At 32.9% G+C, this 20905-nt stretch overlaps 2 protein-coding genes across 2 annotated transcripts; both read left to right on the top strand.

The window, feature by feature from the left end:
• The first annotated feature begins 2265 nt into the window (after positions 1-2265).
• LOC143064527 (prostaglandin E2 receptor EP4 subtype-like) lies at positions 2266-5665 on the top strand. The gene is made up of 2 exons (XM_076237413.1): positions 2266-3236; positions 4969-5665. The coding sequence occupies exons 1-2, from the start codon at positions 2451-2453 to the stop codon at positions 5362-5364; spliced, it is 1182 nt and encodes a 393-aa protein (XP_076093528.1). The 5' UTR covers positions 2266-2450; the 3' UTR covers positions 5365-5665.
• A 5514-nt stretch (positions 5666-11179) lies between these two features.
• LOC143064522 (thromboxane A2 receptor-like) lies at positions 11180-20473 on the top strand. Its single transcript, XM_076237400.1, has 2 exons — positions 11180-12103; positions 19842-20473. The coding sequence occupies exons 1-2, from the start codon at positions 11315-11317 to the stop codon at positions 20436-20438; spliced, it is 1386 nt and encodes a 461-aa protein (XP_076093515.1). The 5' UTR covers positions 11180-11314; the 3' UTR covers positions 20439-20473.
• Positions 20474-20905: the final 432 nt, after the last annotated feature.

The raw sequence follows: 20905 nt of genomic DNA, 5'->3' as shown, positions 1-20905 counted from the left end.
TTGTTTCGTTGTTTTCCTCTTATAGTTGATGTGTTTTCCTCTTATAGTTGATGTGTTTCCCTCAGTGTTTTCTATTTGTATCCATCTAATGAGTTTATATAAAAAAGAAGATGTGATATAATTGCTAATTAGAAACTCCCCACCAGAAACCAAATGAAACAGAAATTAAAAACTATAGGTCACCGTACGGCCTTCGTCAATGAGCAAAGCACATATCGCATAGTCAGTTGGAAAAGGCCCCAAATGCCAAATGTAAAACAATTCAAACAAGAAAACAAACAGCCTAATTTATGTACAAAAAGATGAACGAAAATCAAATATGTAACACATCAACTAACGACAAGCACTGCATTACAGGCTCCTGACTTGAAACAAGCACATACATACATAATGTAGCGGAGTTAAAACTTTAAGCGGGATCCCAAGCCCTCCCCTTAACCTGGGACATTGGTTCAACAGTGCAACTAAAGAACGAACTATAAAAATCAGTTAGAATAGGCTCAACTCAATACGTGGATACAACTAGAAATACATATAACAAAAACACAGAGTGGACGTGACCGGGTATTCGTACATCCCAACAAAAAAAAAGACATTAAGTACAGATCTGAAAGTACTCGCAGTTACTGCTAGCTCGTACAAAGCCAATAACAACTCATTAAAAAATCATACATCTAGGATTTAATTATCAATCAATACACATCCAACATCCTATGGATTTAGTTTAAAAACGTTTAAACAGTCAAAGGAAAAATGAAATTCAATACATATCTAGGACTGTTTTTACACTTCGTTCGTATGTTGTACTGTTACACTACTGTCCAAGGGTTAGGGGATGATTGAGATTCCGCTTACATGTTTTACACCGCCACATTCTGCATGTATGTGCCTGTACCAAGTCAGGAGCCTGTAATGTATTGCTGTGTTACATATTTGTTTTTCATTTCTTTTTTTGTTAACATTAAATAGTCCGTTAATTTCTCGTTTGAATTGTTTAACATTTGTTGTTGTGGGGCCCTTTATAGTAGACCATCCGGTATGGGCTTTGTTAAATTTAGAAGGCCGTATGGTAACCTTTAGTTGTTAATTTTAATGTCATTCGGTCTCTTGTTCAGAGTTGTCTCATCGACTATTTTGTATTTTTTATACTGACTTTAAAACATAGTTTTTGCTTGCATAGTATAGCACATTCCTCCAAAATCAGTCATCGTAACCATAATAAAATCACTAAGCACTATAAATACGTTCTGAATGAAAGATTTTTCATATTAATTTCAAACACAATTGTGTTACCAAAGTTTAAATAAAGAAGATGTAAGAAATTATAACCGTGCGGCCTACAAAAATGAGAAAAACCATGATCGGCTACAAACATCCCCTCCATACTAAAATTAACGGCCTGCTAGTCTCGAAATTGAACATGCTCATCTTGAAATAGCAAACCTATGAACGTCATATAACTTTAAACCTAAATGATTCTCAGTTTTATATTACAAATGAGTATGAACTTACTAAGTTATCTAGGGGAACACTCTAAAAAAATCTAATTCAGGAGTATCGCAATTTTGAACTTTTCAGTTAAATGTTATCTGTAAAATGGCATAATGAAATATAACCTTGTGGCGCAAATGCAATGCCCCCAAACAAATATGTCACCACCAAAAATCAAAATGACATGCAGACACTCTATAGACAAAACTTATTGTAAAAAAAAAAGAATTGATTGATTGATTGATTGATTGTTGGATGTTTAACGTCCAGTGGCAAATAGTACATGCATATTTAAGACGAGAACAAATTAAAAATGATTACAATAGGTATGCCCTGTAATAGAGGCGTCTGATATTAAGGTCGGATAAATTTTGACTGCAAGGGGAAATAAGGGTACAGTGGACAGGAGACTTGCAATAGGTCACCTACCGACCTCTCAATAAAGACAGAAAACAGAACAACATTTGACATATTTATCTTTGTATAAAAATATTGAGCCATTTTTTTGAATTTTCAAATTTCTAGTAGACATATATCTGCTTTGTTAAATATCTAAATGCATATTGAGTATACATTATAAAATTGTATGTTATCTAGAGATTTGGAACACTTTTCTCTGTGTTTTATTAAACAAGTTAAGACCCACTCACGTTTGAGTTATCCAATCCCCCGACAGCTACATTTGTTACTGAACGTCATATCATGATATCAGCAGGAAACATTCAGGAAGAGTAAGCTGCTGTGATATTGTTTGTGGTTTCCTTTCCCTTTTTAGTTTGTTTAAACAATACTAAGGAAATAAGAGACAATTATTCAACCAGTTGTTAATTACCAGTAGTTAATAACACACTACTTTATTTTGCCATCGAATTATATTTAAAATATAACAAAACTATTACAATTTCGTACAGAAAAAAGGGTATTTTTGGTAAGCTGCTATAAACAATCGATTTATTGCAATGGCATATACTACCGAGGTTTCAACCTTTACCGATGCATTGAATGCCACAAACACAAGAACTTTCGTCAAACCATCGCCTGTTCCGTCGGCTATAACATTTACTTTGGGAGTAGTTGGAAATATTATTGCTATTTTTGTGCTTGTTCGGAGTTCTGATCGACACAAATGGAACGTTTTTTACAGATTTGTAACTGCATTAGCAATCACAGATTTATTCGGTATTCTTACATCATCCCCGGTGGCTTTTGCTGTATATGACAATAATTTGAAATGGGTTGGAGGTGAACCGTTGTGTCACTATATGTCGTTTATGTTGATTTTCTCAGGATTAGCAACAGTTTTGCTAGTTGGTGCCATGGCGTTAGATAGGTATTTAGCTATCTTGCATCCATTCAAATATAATTCAGCTTCCAGATACACTATCGTTAATTTTGTTATATTTGGAATTTGGCTATTTTCTGTGTTGATTGCTGCCTTGCCGTTGTTTGGACTTGGTGAAAATGTGAAGCAGTTTCCACAAACATGGTGTTTCTTCAATTTCTTCGGCGACAGAACGGAAGATGAATTTTATGCATACTTTTATTCTGCACTTGGACTTGGAACAATCTTTCTAACTGCTGTTTTAAATGTTTGTGTCATACTTGGACTAATTACCGGAAAAAGAAGCCAAATTCGTCGAGGAAGCGTTACTAGTCGAAAAGCAAGAACACGGACGGATGTCTATATCACCATTTTTCTAGTAGCAATATGTGTAGTGTTCGCTGTTTGTTGGGCGCCATTTCTTGTAAGTAAAGCATTTCATTTATTCATGACTTGATAAAATTTACAAATATCAATGATGAAATCTATCAAGTAGTCAATCAAATTCGCAACCATAACTATATAAATAAATTTAAAAAAAAACGCCCACACAAATAGAAAAACTAACAGACCTAACTATTACATATCTTCAATCAGGATATGCAATTAACATGTGACAGTGTTGAACATATTTTTATGTTATCAATGCAGTAAAACACCAAACTCTATGACATTTATGACCTATACCAGACTGACCTGCATGCACCAAACACAGGTACATGGATTCAAAATTGAATAAATTAATTTCTATTACTAAATGCAAGTTAAAAATACGGAACCAGCTGCTGTTGAAATTATGTTGTCCTCAATTTTTGTGTCGGTGAATGAATTACGAAGTCGATTGGTGAAGTTTATACAACAGCGCCATGAGAACGTTATGAGTAGTGTAGAATGATAAGAACTGTACAATGTCCAAAGAAAGCTTTCAATACAGTTTCAAATTTTAAATAGGCAAATCAAATGTGTCCACCAAACAACAAGACACAAAGGACAACAGTTTATTCACGACTTGTTTAGTTTCAGGTTTGAGGGACATCCCAATATAACCTAGCTTTGTATTAAAAGCTTGGCCAATAATTTAACTTGTGCTAATGCAAATGAATTCATCTTCCCCCTAAGACATCCAATTTATGATAACACTTTCAAAGTTATAATATACCTTTTATAAAATATAAAAATGTTAAAGATGAAAATCCCTAACTGCAGTTAAATAGCATTGAAAAGAAAACACTTCAAAACTACTAAGTCGACATTTAGCTATACATGGATAGAGACTTCTGTAAATTTGAAGTCGACATTTAGCTATACATGGATAGAGACTTCTGTACATTTAGTTAAACATGGATAGAGACTTCTGTACATTTAGTTATACATGGATAGAGACTTCTGTAGAAACCATTAATTTGAGGATGATCACCATTGTCGTCGTTGATGTAATGTGAAAGGAGGACGAGACTGATATGTGATTTAGAAGTATCTCTCCCTTGGTTACAGTCCTTTTGGTATAATAGAGAGTCAAAGCATACTGTCAATGTTCAACTAGAAATATCTCCCCATTGGGTACAGTTCTTGTGATATATGTAGAGTTCTCAAGCATACAATCAATGCCAAAGAATGTTATAAAACGTCAATAATGCGTTTGTAATTATGATAAAGACATTGTCCCATAGCCTCTCAGTATGATCATATTGAGTTTTTGTCTTAGGCTTCGTCAACTTGAGGATCTTTTAAACAAAGGAAGGCTTAGTGGTCGTGTTCTCTCTTAGAAATAATACTGTGTAGTTTCAAACTGGTTTTGTCTATTCATTACTTTTCTATGACAGGCAGATTTGAAATAGGGTCGAGTTTATCGATTTTATACATATAAAAAATTGAATCTGTATTTTGGCCCGTCTTACTTATTTTTTTTTATAGATGTTTCCTCATTATATGTATAAGCTATAGACTTCTCATATGTTTGAGGGGTGTAAACCACGAAAACAAACCCAAACGACGTAAACAAAACTAATAACAAATCAACAAAACAAAAAAGAATTAAGCAAAATCAACAACTAAACAAACAAGCAAAAACAAAACGCAAAAATATAAAAGCAATAGTATCCTATTTTCTATAAGACCTTTTTTATATACTTTATATTTCTTTTTTTTTTTTTCAGGTTAGAATAATCATCAACCAGAGTCGTACTGTATCGCGAAACATAAAAGCTGACCTTTTAACCTTGCGACTTGCAACTTTAAACCAAATTTTAGATCCATGGGTGTATATTTTATTCCGGCGTGAGATGTTAAGCAAATTCGCATTTTGCTGCAAAACTCAAGGTCAAGATTCGTTGTTCAGAAGACTTGTTAGTTTTACGACAGGAAGCTTCAGGAGTAATACACCAACGACTGAGACCAGTACAAACGGGACACCAGTACCACAAAGACGTCACATCATCTCAATCGCGGCACGCCTTCCACAAGAAAGTTATAAAGATGACAGTAGGGACAGCGATAATAACAATCAAGACGAGACAATAGACGAGACTTTAATGTCACAAGACAATATGTAATTCCATATACACTTGTTATATCGACCATGGGTAGCAAGTCTGCAACATATGCAAATAGTTCGAGGCTTGCGAAGTCCAGAATATTATCAACATTTTATCATTGATCTGGATTATTTTACAAGTAAAAACATCTAAAGAAACTATAAGCATTTTTATCAAGAGTATTTGTGTATTTGTTAGAAAGTTGAATGCTGGAACTTTCGTGATATTCCAGTTACTAGACATGGCGAAGGGCTGTCATAATCAATACTGTATAGGCTATACTTTGTATCAATATTAAATTATGTTTATCATTTACTTATTTACGTTTTATATCTTTAAATTTTCGAATCGGCACAATTGACCAGATGTCTTTTCAAATGTAAAAAGAAATAAGTTATATCAAATAAAAAATAAACAGCAACCAAAAGGCAACCATATGGATACTAGTTCCTGGTTTTGGAGAGGCTTTAAATAGTACGGCAGTGTTAATCTTTTAAAAAGGTGTTACAATGAAATATAATAATAAACTCGAAAGATCAGTTGGGAAGGACTTTAGTTATCAGATATGTACTAAGCACAAAGCGTATACAGTTTTAAATGAATACGTAAAAAGAAAAATCACAAAAGATACTGAACTCCGAGGAAAATTCAATACGGAGAGTCCCTTATAAAATGGCAAAATCAAAAGCTCAAACACACCAAACGAATGGATAACAACTGTCATATTGCTGACTTGGTACAGGCATTCTCAAATGTAGAAAATGGTTAATTAAATCTGGTTTTAAAGCTAGCTAGCCCCCTCACTTGTATGACAGTCGCATCAAATTCCATTACATTGACAACAATGTGTGAACAAAACTTGAAAGGCATTACATAGATTGACCTTAAAAAGAATACTGAGTTTTTTGTAAACGGATGCAGTTTATTTTGGTTTAACAATTCAACAAATTGCCTGGACATTTTCAGGTAATGTGTAGAAAATTATGAAATCACTGAAATACATGGCGAAAAATAATGAAAGAAAAACAAATGCCTTAAGGAAATTGGATTTTTTTTTAAATAAATAATTAATAATTTGTTTATTAAAGTGTCACATATTGAATGCAGTAGAAATAATTTATATAATATACTATGCATACATAATAAAACGACCCACAGCCAGCCCCCCCAAAAAAACCTGACTTACGACATTATTCAACTATCCTCAGCGAAGTTCAATGATATTTTATTTGTAAGTTAGATAATACTTGGTCATGTTTTATGAATATTTTAAGTCCGAAACTTGTTTTATGTATGTAATCACTCTGATTTTCAAAGAGTACTTTTATGATCTATATATATAAAAAAGAAGATGTAGTATGATTGCAAATGGGACAACTCTCCACAAAAGACAAACATGACACAGAAATCAACAGCTATAAGTCACAGTACAGCCTTCAACAATATGCAAACCCCATAGTTGTGATTGTTTATGATGGGAGAAGGGCAAATTGTTCTTTAAATGTGACAAATTTTGAAATGTATACCAATGAATTGAAAATACTAAAAACAAGAGAATGTCATAATAATTAGATAATATAGAAACTACTAAAAACAGGAGAATGTCATAATAATTAGAGAATATAGAAAATACTTAAAACAGGAGAATGCCATAATAATTAGAGAATATAGAAACTACTAAAAACAGGAGAATGTCATAATAATTAGAGAATATAGAAAGTTGATTGATTGTTGCTTGTTTCCTTAGAGTTCACAGGCAAATATTTAATGTATATTTAGGACATGAAAAATTTGCCTCAGGAGATGTTGTGGTCTACAATCGTAAGATCTAATGTAGCCTCTTGCACGCTCTGATGAACCAAAATATATAAGTCCACTTAAGGTGGCTCGGGACTTGTCGAATGTCAGAAGTGCCGTATTTCTTTTGTTATGTTAATCTTTACAGAGAGTGGATCAAATTGGTCGGAAAAATAGGGGTGAAATGATAGGGAAAATAGAGGTGTTGACATATTTTTATCGAAATATTAAAAAAAACTGTCTGTGACACTTGGTCCAAAACTGTAATATAAAAAGCTGAATTATAGCTTCATACAATTAGCAAATAAAAAATATAGCTTCAAAGAATAAGCAAAAAAAACCTAAAGGTCGCCCCCGACATATCATAAGGAAAAAAATATATTTGCATTAAATCCCAATTTTTTGGCGGGAATATGGTGAAATTGAGTGAAATGTCATTTTGAGCCTTTCACAGATACACATAATAACGATAATATTTTTTAGTGACAAAAATACAATAATTTAATGTTTTTAATCAATCAAAATATTCAAAAAGATAATAGTGAATTTACGACACAAAATGTTCGTGTGCATGGTAATTCATGCGTGAAATTATGCGCAGTCGAATAGTCCCGTTCCCCTTAATCAGGCTAATGTTTCTTTGAATCTTTTGGGAACAATGGAAATATTAGTATATGAATTTGTGTGTGCTGTTGGAGACCCTAATCTTAAGTGTTTATCATAAAAACTATCAACATATCTGAATATTTTACGATCAGTTTCACGAAAAGTGGTTGCTTACCGCAAGTGACCAGATATAACACTACACGTTTTCTTTGTTCAGGAAACATGTTTAACATCGCTGGCAACAAATCATTTCGTAAATTAATAAATGTCTAATTCAGTTGTGTTGAAGAATTGATATTGAATCTACTATTAAGTTATTAAGCAGAAAATTTGAATGTATCTATTGTGTAGTCTATATTAGATTTTCTTTGTCAAGAAAAAAGAATAGTTATAACTTTATGTCAGTTTATTAGTCAATCAATGTATCAGAAGGTCTAACTGAAATTTGTGTCATTCATCAGTTAAAATGTTTGGTTCATGGCGTTTCTTTAATACCTCAATATTGAAGCACGAACTAGCTGTTCGGAGGTGTGGGAATGGAACAGCATGGAAGTGTTTGTGGAATATTGCTCGTATTTTTGGAGATGTGAGAATGAACAGCATGGAAGTGTTTGTGGAATATTGCTCGTATTTTCGGAGGGGTGAGAAAGGAACAGCATGGAAGTGTTTGTGGTATATTGCTCTTATGTTCGGAGGTGTGAGAATGGAACAACATGGAATTGTTTGTGGTATATTCCTCTTATGTTCGGAGGTGTGAGAATGGAACAACATGGAAGCGTTTTTGGTATATTGCTCTTATGTTCGGAGGTGTGAGAATGGAACAACATGGAATTGTTTGTGGTATATTCCTCTTATGTTCGGAGGTGTGAGAATGGAATAACATGGAAGTGTTTGTGGTATATTGCTCTTATGTTCAGAGGGGTGAGATTGGAACAGCATGGAAGTGTTTGTGGTATACTGATCATACATGTATGTTCGGAGGTGTGAGAATGGAACATAATGGAAGTGTTTGAGGTATGTTACTCGTATGTTCGGAAGTATGTCAATGGAGCAGCATGACAGTGTTTGTAGTATATTCCTGTTATGTTCGGAGGTGTGAGAATTGAACAGCATGAAGGTGTTTGTGGTATATTACTCGTATGGTCGAAGGTGTGAGAATGGAACAGCATGGAAGTGTTTGTGGTATACTGATCATATGTTCGGAGGTGTGAGAATGGAACAGCATGAAAGTGTTTGTGGTATACTGATCATATGTTCGGAGGTGTGAGAATGGAACAGCGTGGAAGTGTTTGTGGTATATTCCTGTTATGTTCGGAGGTGTGAGAATGGAACAGCATGGAAGTGTTTGTGTTATATTCCTGTTATGTTCGGAGGTGTGAGAATGGAACAGCATGGAAGTGTTTGTGTTATATTCCTGTTATGTTCGGAGGTGTGAGAATGGAACAGCATGAAAGTGTTTGTGGTATACTGATCATATGTTCGGAGGTGTGAGAATGGAACAGCGTGGAAGTGTTTGTGGTATATTCCTGTTATGTTCGGAGGTGTGAGAATGGAACAGCGTGGAAGTGTTTGTGGTATATTGCTCGTATGTTCGAAGATGTGAGAATGGATCGGAACAGCATTGAAGTTTTTGTGGTATACTGCTCGTATGTTCGAAGGTGTGAGAATGGAACAACATGGAAATGTTTGTGGAATATTGCTCGTATTTTCGGAGGGGTGAGATTGGAACATCATGGAAGTGTTTGTGGTATATTACTCGTATGTTCGAAGGTGTGAGAATGGTACAGCATGGAAATGTTTGTTGTTTATTCCTCTTATGTTCGGAAGTGTGAGATTGGAACATCATGGAAGTGTTTATTGTATATTGCTCTGAAAGCCGATAGAAGACATTTGAAAGATACCAAAGGAACACTCGAATACACAAATCAAAAACAAACTGACAACGCTCCGGCAAAAGAAACATCAAACAGTAGTACACAAAACATAAAATAGAAGAAAACTAAAGACTGAGCGACACAAAACTATCACCGGTGTGATTTCATGTATATTTCGACTGTGTTGTTTTATAAATATGTGTGCAACTCATATATAGGTCAATTGCATTCGAGCTGTATGAAAATATGAATTACACTCATGTTCTTTGTACCGTGCCAGAGGAAAACTGATATTTATAAAATATTTCAATTAGATTGTTCATATCTCCTCTTAAATGTTATAATAGAATCAAGTTGCTCATGTTTCTGGAAAGCTGTCAAAAAAGTCGACTTAATGAAGTTTATCTCACACGACCACTTTATTTTTTGAATAACAACTAATGGATTCCAATATTTCTCGTAAATCATTTTTACTTATTATCAAACATGCCGATGGATATTCAAAATGAAAAACACACGTTTTTTCTTTATTCTATCTCCCTAACAATATGCTTAAATTATGAAATTTCAAGCTTCATTTAACGTAAAGCTTTATCATGACATATTAAATGAATGCAAAAAATATTGTTCGCCTATTCAATAATAAAAAAAATTAAGTGTTGAAAAAGAAAAAAGAATCAAATTGAAACTAATGAAATAACTTGCTTAATATGCAACAAACAGCTGCGCTACGATATGCTGTTTTCAGCATTTTCATTAAAACAGTTTTGGCTTGTATCATCGAGTGCAAAAACCATTAAATTTATAGCTATATTATATCATTCTAGAAATAACTCCTTCAAATTTATCAAATATAACCTATGATTTTCTTTCGTCTTAAATGGAGATTGCATCTGGGATCTTCAAATACATTTTTCTTTAATGTTATGATAAGTGTAAGCTGAAAATATCTACTATACCATTAGTTATAATTACGAAGAGAAATAATTAACACTACCAATGTTTTCTCGTTAAAAATACTCAAATGTGCTAATTATGATCATTTTAACACTAATTGCTGTATCGAACTACATAAGCAAAGAAAATGATCCGTTCGTATTTATTCAAACCTGGATTTTTCGTTGATAATCATACATAACTCGAGATTAATTGCAAAATCAATGACCAGTTATCGTTTATAGCTTAGCACCGCGTTGTGGATAGACTTAGAGTATTGGTTATTGTTCCAACAGTCGAATATCAACAGTCTGACATAGAAATACGAGAACTTAGTCTCGTTATGTCTCTCTTAGGAGTACAAATGGAACATAATTATTATAAAATTTAGACTATGTTAAAAAGACAATGCTTTTTTACTGTAGAAAATTGAAGTTGATGTGAAAAGAGTCTACAGAAAAGTTTTTTCTTATGGTTTTATTTAAAATTTTCGATCACCTAGTTGAAAGATTTCTGGCGAGATAATGTATTTATGGACAAACAAGTGAACGTTATTTTTTTTGGAGAAAAAAAGATGCGTAAAATTAATTTGTAAACAGGAAATCGTAAAAAAAATATCATTGTTTTATTGTGTTTCTTTTCCTGTCAGTGAAAAAAAAAGATAGAAAGGGAAATATAGTGTACAATTGGACGGATACACACTTAAATAGGATGTAATACGACTCTTAGAAATCAGTATATGACCATATGTTTAAATGGAAAATTTCTCGTTCACCAGTATTCCAGATTTGAAAGATACCAATTTAACCGTGAAGTCATTCTTGGCCAAACCTTCACCGGTCCCGTCTGCAGTTACTTTTACTCTTGGTGTCACAGGAAACATCATAGCAATATTTTTCCTTTTTAAAGCATCAAAAAGTCATAAATGGAACGTGTTTTACAGGTTCGTAACAGCTTTAGCAATGACAGATCTTTTCGGTATTTTGACAACATCTCCCGTGGCGTTTGCCGTTTATGACAATGATCTTGTTTGGGTTGGCGGACAACCACTTTGTCATTATCTATCATTCATGCTCACCTTTGCAGGAGTTGCCACAGTAGTATTTGTGGGAGCCATGGCTCTAGATAGATACCTGGCTATTACATTTCCATTTAAATATAGTCAGTGGAATAAAGATACAATCGTTAATATAATCATTATCGCGATATGGATTGGGTCAGTGTTTGTGGCATGCTTGCCGCTTATGGGACTTGGACATAATATAAAACAGTTTCCGGGAACTTGGTGCTTTTTCAACTTTTTTGGAACCACTGTTGAAGATCAGATATTTTCATACTTTTACGCTTCAATTGGTTTAGGTGTAATTTTAATGACTGCAATCTTGAACATACTTGTAATAGTAGCTTTGACTCATGGGAAGAGAAGTCATGCTCGACGTGGGAGTATTAGTAGTAAATCTGCACGTGCAAGGACAGATATTTATATAACTGTGTTTTTAGTGGCTATATTTGCTACGTTTGCTATTTGCTGGACACCATTTATGGTAAGATTAACATTTATGTCTTTTTGGTATATCTGTTGTTTGGCTACTATATAACCGACGTATACGCCACTTCTTTAATTCATGAACCCCCCCCCCCCTCAAAAAAAATATATAATGTTTGGTTGTCAATTTCCACACAGGCTTTTTGTTTAGAGACGGACACTGTTTTAATATATAAGAAATTTAAAAACAAACGCATGTGAAAAGACGTTCTTTACTGGATACTGGCAAGAAATACAAATGAAACAAATTATTATAGTGTTACACATGTATCATGTGTATAAAGGGTTAACCTAAAGCCATACAAATCACTCATACATATAATACTTCTTTATCATAGAAAAGTTGTGAGACAATGTTCAGTAATTATCATGAATTTAAATGTTCCATACAAATCATATGAATGATAAGAGATGCGATTTTGCATTCACCCACAATGTATCATCAACCAAAATGAAAACATTGAAGGACAATCAGCAACGACAACTGGCTACCAGACGACAACTGTACATGTGATATAATTATGACAGCACACAATCATATATATATATATAGACATATGTATTTGTAAAAAAATGGCGAGAATAAACATTTTGATATATATCGCTATTTTGAGCATTTTTCCTTTGATCTTTTTTTGTGATAATTTTTCATATCATGCTACTCATTTGAGATAGAAAATTATCGCCAGAAACTAAGGAGGCGCCTACGTTGCGTTGCTAATGAAATTGACATGAAATTGACAACGTCGTCATAGGTAAAATAACGATAAACAGATGCATGAGATTGTCATTGGTCATCTCAACTCGATTGCTGTTCTCGCTTTTGCTGTACCGGCTCAAGCGATAAAATCAATCCCGTTGAAATGATCAACGACAATCTATAAATATACACATAAGTAAAAGAAAGACGCTCATATCATTTTTAAAAACATTTTAGAAAAGTTATCTCATTTTAAGAAGACGGTACCTTTAATTTATTACTGTTTAATGATTAAATCTCATTTATAAAATCAATGTCTAAAGGGAAGACATAATCTTTCAAATAATTACTATCATCCTGTCTGAACATGACTGTTTAATTTTCTATAAGATACTGAAATATTGACTAAAATTAGAAAAAAAAGGAAACGTTACAATTCACGCAACCGTAATAAAGTATCAGCATTCGTGCGTAGTTAAATACAAGGCACCATATCTATTAACCATCTAGATTACCTCCCAAGGCTGCGGATAGTTATGTTACCCGATATAAACATAAGATATTGATATATGTAGGCAGGGGAAAAAACGCGCAATAATTTAATGGCGATTTTCTAGGTCTGTTTGATTTGATTTCATAGAAAAATCAATTTGTAAATCGTCGCTTTATTTTTTTAGAATCATTTTTGGAGACCAATTCCGTCAATAAAATGGTTCTTCCTGATGGTTTTCAGTTGGTTTATGAAATCATGCAGGGTTTGAAGACATAAATTCTTGATAGTTTATTGTGCTACCCTTCACAAAATACATACATTTGTATGTTTGCGATAATGAACAGAGATATCGAGCAAGTTTCTTGAAAGAATTACACACAGGAATATATTTGATGTGAACGAACTTCTCATTTAATTATTATCGAATATTTATTATAGATAATGCCAGATCATCCCAGGGGAAGCATATAAGAACCATATAAGATATGACTATTAACAACAACAAAAAGTTCTTTCTACTTGGGCAATTTATAGTTTGAAATGATATACATGCACAAGAATAATGACTATTAACAAAATGAAAACGTTCTTTCTACTTGGGCAATGTAGAGTTTGAAACGATGTACACTAGACTTGCTACAATTCCCTTTTTATTATTTCTCTCTTTAAAACTGATAAGTGTTAACCTACTGATTGCCCTTCCTCCTGCAGATGTCAGTATAATTGTAATCTCCTAGTTATAGCAGTAAAATTATTAAAGGGGCAAAATTGAAAAAAAAAAAAGAAAAACATAATTAGGAAGGGACATGTAGCAAGTCTAGATGTACACGTACAACTACATTGCCGAAGGCTGTATGCTGATTTTCAGATGTTTTTTTATTACATTGTTTCAATATTATAAGAATGGTTATTCTTCATCACTGAAATAAGATATATGAATCCCATGGAATGGCTTTAGGGACCTTGTCAGTAATTAAGAATGGAAATGGGGAATACCTCTATTCCAAAATATGTACTATTTACAAAATGTATCTATTTAATTCAGAGACGGATCCAGCCATTTTTAAAAGAGGGTTCCAACGCACGAGAAGGGGGGAGTTCCAAATATATGTCTTTATTCAAATGCATTGATCGTCAAAAAAGTTTGGGTTCCAACCCTTTACTACTGGATCCGGCACTGTAATTGGTAGCTTATCTGACCCTAACATATAGCACATGATTGCAGTTTAAACCACAAGTAGAAAGAAGAAGAGGTTATGAAAAAGATATTGTATAGAAACCTCTTGAAAATCAGGAGATGTTGTAAAATTGCCAATGAGACATCTATCCACCAAAGTTCAAACAAAGTGGACCGGATGTAAGTAATTAGGTTCCTGCCTAAAATTGAAGACAACATGTTGACTCTTAATTGTATCTTTCTACCATGTTACCAAATTTATAGATCTAGTCCTGCTGATAACTGTTGCTAATATGAATCTACCAACGATTTTAGCTATGTTCAATTATTGGTAGACCTTTTCTTACTAATAATTTTGCGATTTAAAGTTTCTTGCATTTTAAATTGCAATAAACAGAAGGTCATGAAGGTAGGACCTCAACATTTGATTTTTTTTTGGTACGGTTATATTATCTGTATCTTTACCAAATTCCACCATAAAAAACAAAACTTAAATTTCTCTCCTACATTGTATTTTTAGCAATGTCGGCCATGTTGAATGACAAGCGGGATAATGAGAAGAAAAAGAGATTTGTGGTCACGTTTTGGTTAAAATACAGATTTTTGTAAAACTCAACAAGCGACGGTCGCGAAGCGTTTAAAATAGTCTACTTAGCCATTTGGACAAGGTGAGCAAAAAAGCAAATAACAAAAGACAAAAGACTTTAGAATGCAGTGAAACGGGATCGTCATTGATTTAGTCATATTATTTAAATTATAAATTAACTGTTTCGAATTTTTGTAATACTAAGTCTTTTCTGCCTCCAGAAAAGATTGCATTAGCTGTATTTTGAAATACCTTTATGCATTTTTGGTCCTCCATGCTCTCCAACCTCGTTCTTTATTTGACCTTTTTAACTTGGCTTTCTTTTATTCGAGCGCCACTGGTGAGTATTTTGTAGACGAAACGTGCATCTGGCGCAAATGCAAAATTTCAATCCTTATATCTATGATGATTTTTATTTACTCATCAGGCCTTGAAGGCATAAAACTTTGCTCAGTGCTCGGAGCACAAAAATCATGCTCGAAACATGAAATCCAGCAATTTGATTGGTTGATTTTCGAGTCTGAGTACGAAAATCATGCTCGAAAGTTTTATGACCGTGAGGCCAGATCGATATAACACATGATTAAATAACGAAAAGACTATAAAGACATTTAGAGTATTCGGTATATCGATTTCACAATACACTTGAAGCAGATTTTACATGCCGTCTGTTTTCTCATTATGGATTTGACAAATTTTATTCCAAAAGTTCAAAATTTTAACAAAACGAATGTACAAGTATTTATAGGTAAATTTAAACGATAGATATAATTAATATAATTCTCCAACCAACCATCCATTTGTGAAATATAGCTTCGGAGTTATTCGAGAGCATCGGAAATTAGTTAAAATTAAAATCCCGAACTACCAAAGCTTTGAAACAACAAGAGATTTTTAGAAATCAAACGTTGTGGGCTGACGTTTCTAATACAGTATTGGTTTTAAAGAAAGCCGCCCATTTAGATGTAAACGCTACAAATGCTGTAGACAGCAGATGTAACCTTCAACACCGTTCGTTAGTAAGGCCACTAAAAAAACCCAACCTTTTACATTATAGACTGCTCTATCTACGGGGCGCCGAATGGGACTCTTGTGATTTTGTACTCGAAATTCAATTTTGTACGGACAAAAGTGAGTTTTGTTCAACAAAAATGAGTTCAGTTTAACAAAATTTGTAGCATACTACAAATTTAAAATTTTGTCATACAAAATTATCTTTCAGTGGACAAAAGTTACTTTTGTCATGACAAAATTCATTTTTGTAACACAGACTTTACTTTTGTTTACTTATTTGAAAATTGGGCGACAAAAGTCAATTTTGTATGCAAATTTGTTTAGTTTGAATTCTGTAAACTAATTTACATACAAAATCGACTTTTGTGGGACAAAATTGACTTTTGTGAGACAAAAATTCAATTATGTCAATTTTGTCTCACAAAAGTCAATTTTGTCTCACAAAAGTCAATTTTGTCTCACAAAAGTCAATTTTGTCTCACAAAAGTCGATTTTGTATGCAAATTAGTTCACAGAATCCAAACTAAACAAATTTGCATACAAAATTGACTTTTGTCTCACAAAATTGAATTTTGTCTCACAAAAGTCTATTTTGTCTCACACAATTGACTTTTGTGTTTTAATTTCCATCTCAGGTAACAAAAGTCAATTTTGTATGCAAATAAGTTTATATTCACATACCTTTTTGACAAAATTGACTTTTGTCATGACAAAAATGAATTTTGTTTACAAAAATGAATTTTGTCTACAAAAATGAATTTTGTCATCACAAAAATGAATTTTGTCATCACAAAAATGAATTTTGTCATGACAAAAATGAATTTTGTCATCACAAAATTGAAGTTCTCATAAAACAAGTCTGTATCACATAGTTTTGTAAGACAAAAATGATTTTGTTATGACAGAATTGAATTTTGTACAAAACCACAAGAGTCCCATTCGGCGCCCCGTACTATCTGTGGTCTCTAATATTTTGGGGAATATAAGCGGCCATTCAACCACCTACTCAATGGGCATAAATGCGACATCACAAAGACGTCACATCTCCAAGCGAAACATTGCACAGTCGGACTACAATCTCGCCGACTTCTCTCACATCATACCTAGCGGGAGTACCTTTAGAATATTTTGTGTTTAGCTATTTACAACTGGTTTTTGTAGTCTGCTGTTTTTTCTGTTAAACAAATTTTAATGATATATAGCGCTCAAAACATATTCAAACCCTCCACATTTTATATGTATCTATCCCAATTAAGGGTCTGTAACTCAATGGTGGTCGATGATTGCTATCTGTTATATATGTTTATCGTTAATTGTTTTGTAATAAATTGCTCAATTGTTTCTCATTTTGACACTTTGTCGCCTTTTACAACTGATTGTACGCTATTAGTATTTCATTGTTGAAACCTGAACGGTAACCAATAGATGCTTACATCCAAGTTATCTTGATTCTGGTGGACAGTTGTCTAATTGGTGATCAGATAACATTTACTTTTTTCTTTATTAATGTACATCATCCAAATGACACTTATATCATAAAGTCATTACTTTAACAACATCTATACTATTAAACGAGAATGCCTCATTTTCTGTGTCGCTTCTCTTCTTTCCACAATAAATTAATCAACACACCTCTGTGTCCTATAGGTACAGTGCATAGTCGCATTTGTCATCCATTCATATGATTATTCAGATTGAGTTATTTTGGGAGAAAAACGAGAAAAAAAGGCATCCGGATATTGTCCCGTCATTGGACGAAATTTTAAGTCAGATTAGACTTCCGGTTTGCGTTTTTCTGTATACTTTGAACACACATAATAAAGAATAAAGTGTATTTTCAGAATTCTATTTGCTATCATTATCAAGTTTACTATTCACGGCGGTCACAGAGTTTATTAAATAGAGAGGGTCTGCATACTATATTAATGACCACCATGGATCGATTAGTAAGCTTAGAATTGAAAGTAAATACACTATATTTATATAGTAATAAATGTTCATAATATAAATATAAGCGCTAAACATATTCATGTGAACTTTTGATACCTTTTCTGAAATTCTCCAGTCATTAAATCTTTTACAAAATTCATTGATTACAAAAAAAAAAAGAAGATGTGGTATGATTGCCATGTTGAGACAACTCTCCACAAGAGACCAATATGACACAGAAATTAACAACTATAGGTCACCGTACGACCTTCAACAACGAGCAAAGCCCATACCGCATACTCAGCTTTAAAAGGCCCCGAACTGACAATGTAAGACAATTCAAACCAGAAAACTAGCGGCCTTATTTATGTACAAAAAATGAACGAAAAACAAATATGTAACACATAAACAAACGACAACCACTGAATTACAGGCTCCTTACTTAAATGTTCATAACATACTAAATGTATGTTCATATTGAAATTGATAGAAAACCAAAAATTGGGAATTTTGGAAATAAAGGAGGAGGGATAAAAAAAAAAACATTTTCCTGTCCCCAATAACATATGACTTATGATACTTTTGCTGAAATTCTCCAGTCATTCAATATTTTACAAAATTCTTCCAACAACACTTTACATACTTTTAACTACGCTCTGAATGCCCGCGATTTCGCGAGTGTGTTCTAGTGTGTATATAATCCTGAGCCCTTACAATTTTTAGATAACATCTGTCATTTTGGTAAAAAGAAAAAACAAGATTGGAAATGATGAAGGCTAGTTGTGTTGAAATATTTGTTCATCTTATTTGCCTATAATTATCATGTATCAGTATAATTGTACATTTCATGAGTTTTAACTCTTTATTTCCTGGTTTTTAGATATATGAAAATAAAATAGTATAACTATCATGAACACGATAGATTACGTGACTTATATATATAGTCCTACAGTGTACATTGTTATCTAAGTAAACCGATATAATATCTTTTCTATTCCTGGTTTGAGAACAATGGCCAATCTGATAATTGCAAATCAAAATTTAAGGCTTTAATTTTCGAGATTGGTTTACATCATTCCCCAAAGCATAATCCGTTGGAATCATGGTTTGGTTAAATTATAGGCTCCACAGAAAGAAAATTATTCGATTACTTTTTCTTATTACACCAGACCCTTGTGAATTATAAAAGTTTATTCATTGTGATAACGGTTTTAAAGCTTTTCATAATTATATTTTCTTCCTACACATACACGTAACTTTATAAGAGATAAAAATTGATTTAATGATGACACGAACTAGAGTTATTTTTTTTTCATTTTAAGTTTTTTGTGTTTCTTTTTTATGGAAAATCTGTAGCTAGATACTTTGATATCTAAACTACATAGATTTTGAAAAAAACTCAAAGCTATATATAATTATTGTGATTGATTTCAAGTGTACATTATCTCTAGCCATAGACAATGACTAACGTAAATTTTCAAATCTATTAAAGGATGCTCGTGGTACTGTTACATCTGAAATCACTTGAAGAAATAGTATAAGATTCTTTTAAGAGAATTTTTTTTATAAACATTATTTATTTCATACTTTTGAATTTTGAATGATTTTTTTCCAGTTGTATGCTTATGTATAACGAAAAGTCAATTTCTATCAGATATGTAAATTGTGTTTTTTTTTTTCAAAATACGAAAAAAAAAAAAATCAATATCCTTCATAACGTATAACAAATTTCCGATTAAATCCTTTAAAAAAGCAAGGAAAATCAAAAACATTGTGTAAAGTTTATTTAACTTAATAAGCTTACTAGATTATAATTTTAGCCTGATTCTCTTTTCAGATTCGAATACTAATCAACTCAACAGGCGTTATTAAAATCGACAGAAGAACAGATCTTATAACGCTGAGATTAGCCACTCTGAATCAGATTCTAGACCCGTGGGTTTATATACTGTTCAGGCGTGAAGTCTTAGTCAAAATAACAAAATTCATTAGAAAAAGGAGAAAGGGCTCATTTCTTGTAAGATTAGCGAGTTTTACAAGTAGTTTTAAGAGTCATGTGTCGGATCCAGAACAAATGGGAAATTTAGATATGGAAAAACAAAACGCAGATGTGATAACGCCTTTACAGGAGGATATAAAGCCTTCACAAGATGGTGATAAGCCTTCACAAGATGGTGATAAGCCTTCACAAAATGGTGATAAGCCTTCTCCAGATGATAATAAGCCTTCACAAGACGATATAAAGCAACTGACCGTTCACATTAATAGTAGCCATCAAGATCAAAATGGAGTTACAAAGCTTTCACAAGAAGATATAAAGCAACTGACCGTTGACATTAATAGTAGCCATCAAGATCATAATGGTCAGGCTAATACTACTGACAATCAAATTGACGTTGATGAAGCTTTTATACCAACCAATAACATTGAATAAAAAAACGTTCAAAAGTTGTATCTGTCAGCGATAAATAGGTTAGTTTATTACTGTGCAAATATTATTTTCGGGGTCGATATAAACAGAATATAAAACAACGCTAGTCTACCAACATATCTATTTAACGCTTAATTCGTTTTATTATTCGGAACCTCACATATGGTTTAGTATTACCACAGAATAAAATGAATTATATATTATCGTAAAACATGTGTCGACGACCAAACATCTCTCCTTTAAACATTTATCTACACACGCAAATGGTTTCATGGTACCATTCTACACTCGTGTGCGGAAGGTCGTGAATGCGATTCATCTCAAACCACAGACTTAAATTTTGTTGCTGTTTCTCCTTTAAATGCTGTCTATCTAGGAGTAAGAACAAAGTCGGTTTGCTCTGTTGTTGGGTGTTATCTTACTATCCCAAATATTAATAATACGGTACAGCGTCACGATCTTTCTTTTAA

The sequence above is a fragment of the Mytilus galloprovincialis genome, chromosome 1 (genome assembly GCF_965363235.1).
Source record: "Mytilus galloprovincialis chromosome 1, xbMytGall1.hap1.1, whole genome shotgun sequence".
NCBI classification, from domain to species: Eukaryota; Metazoa; Mollusca; class Bivalvia; order Mytilida; family Mytilidae; genus Mytilus; species Mytilus galloprovincialis.
This window is presented reverse-complemented; position numbering and strand designations above follow the sequence as displayed.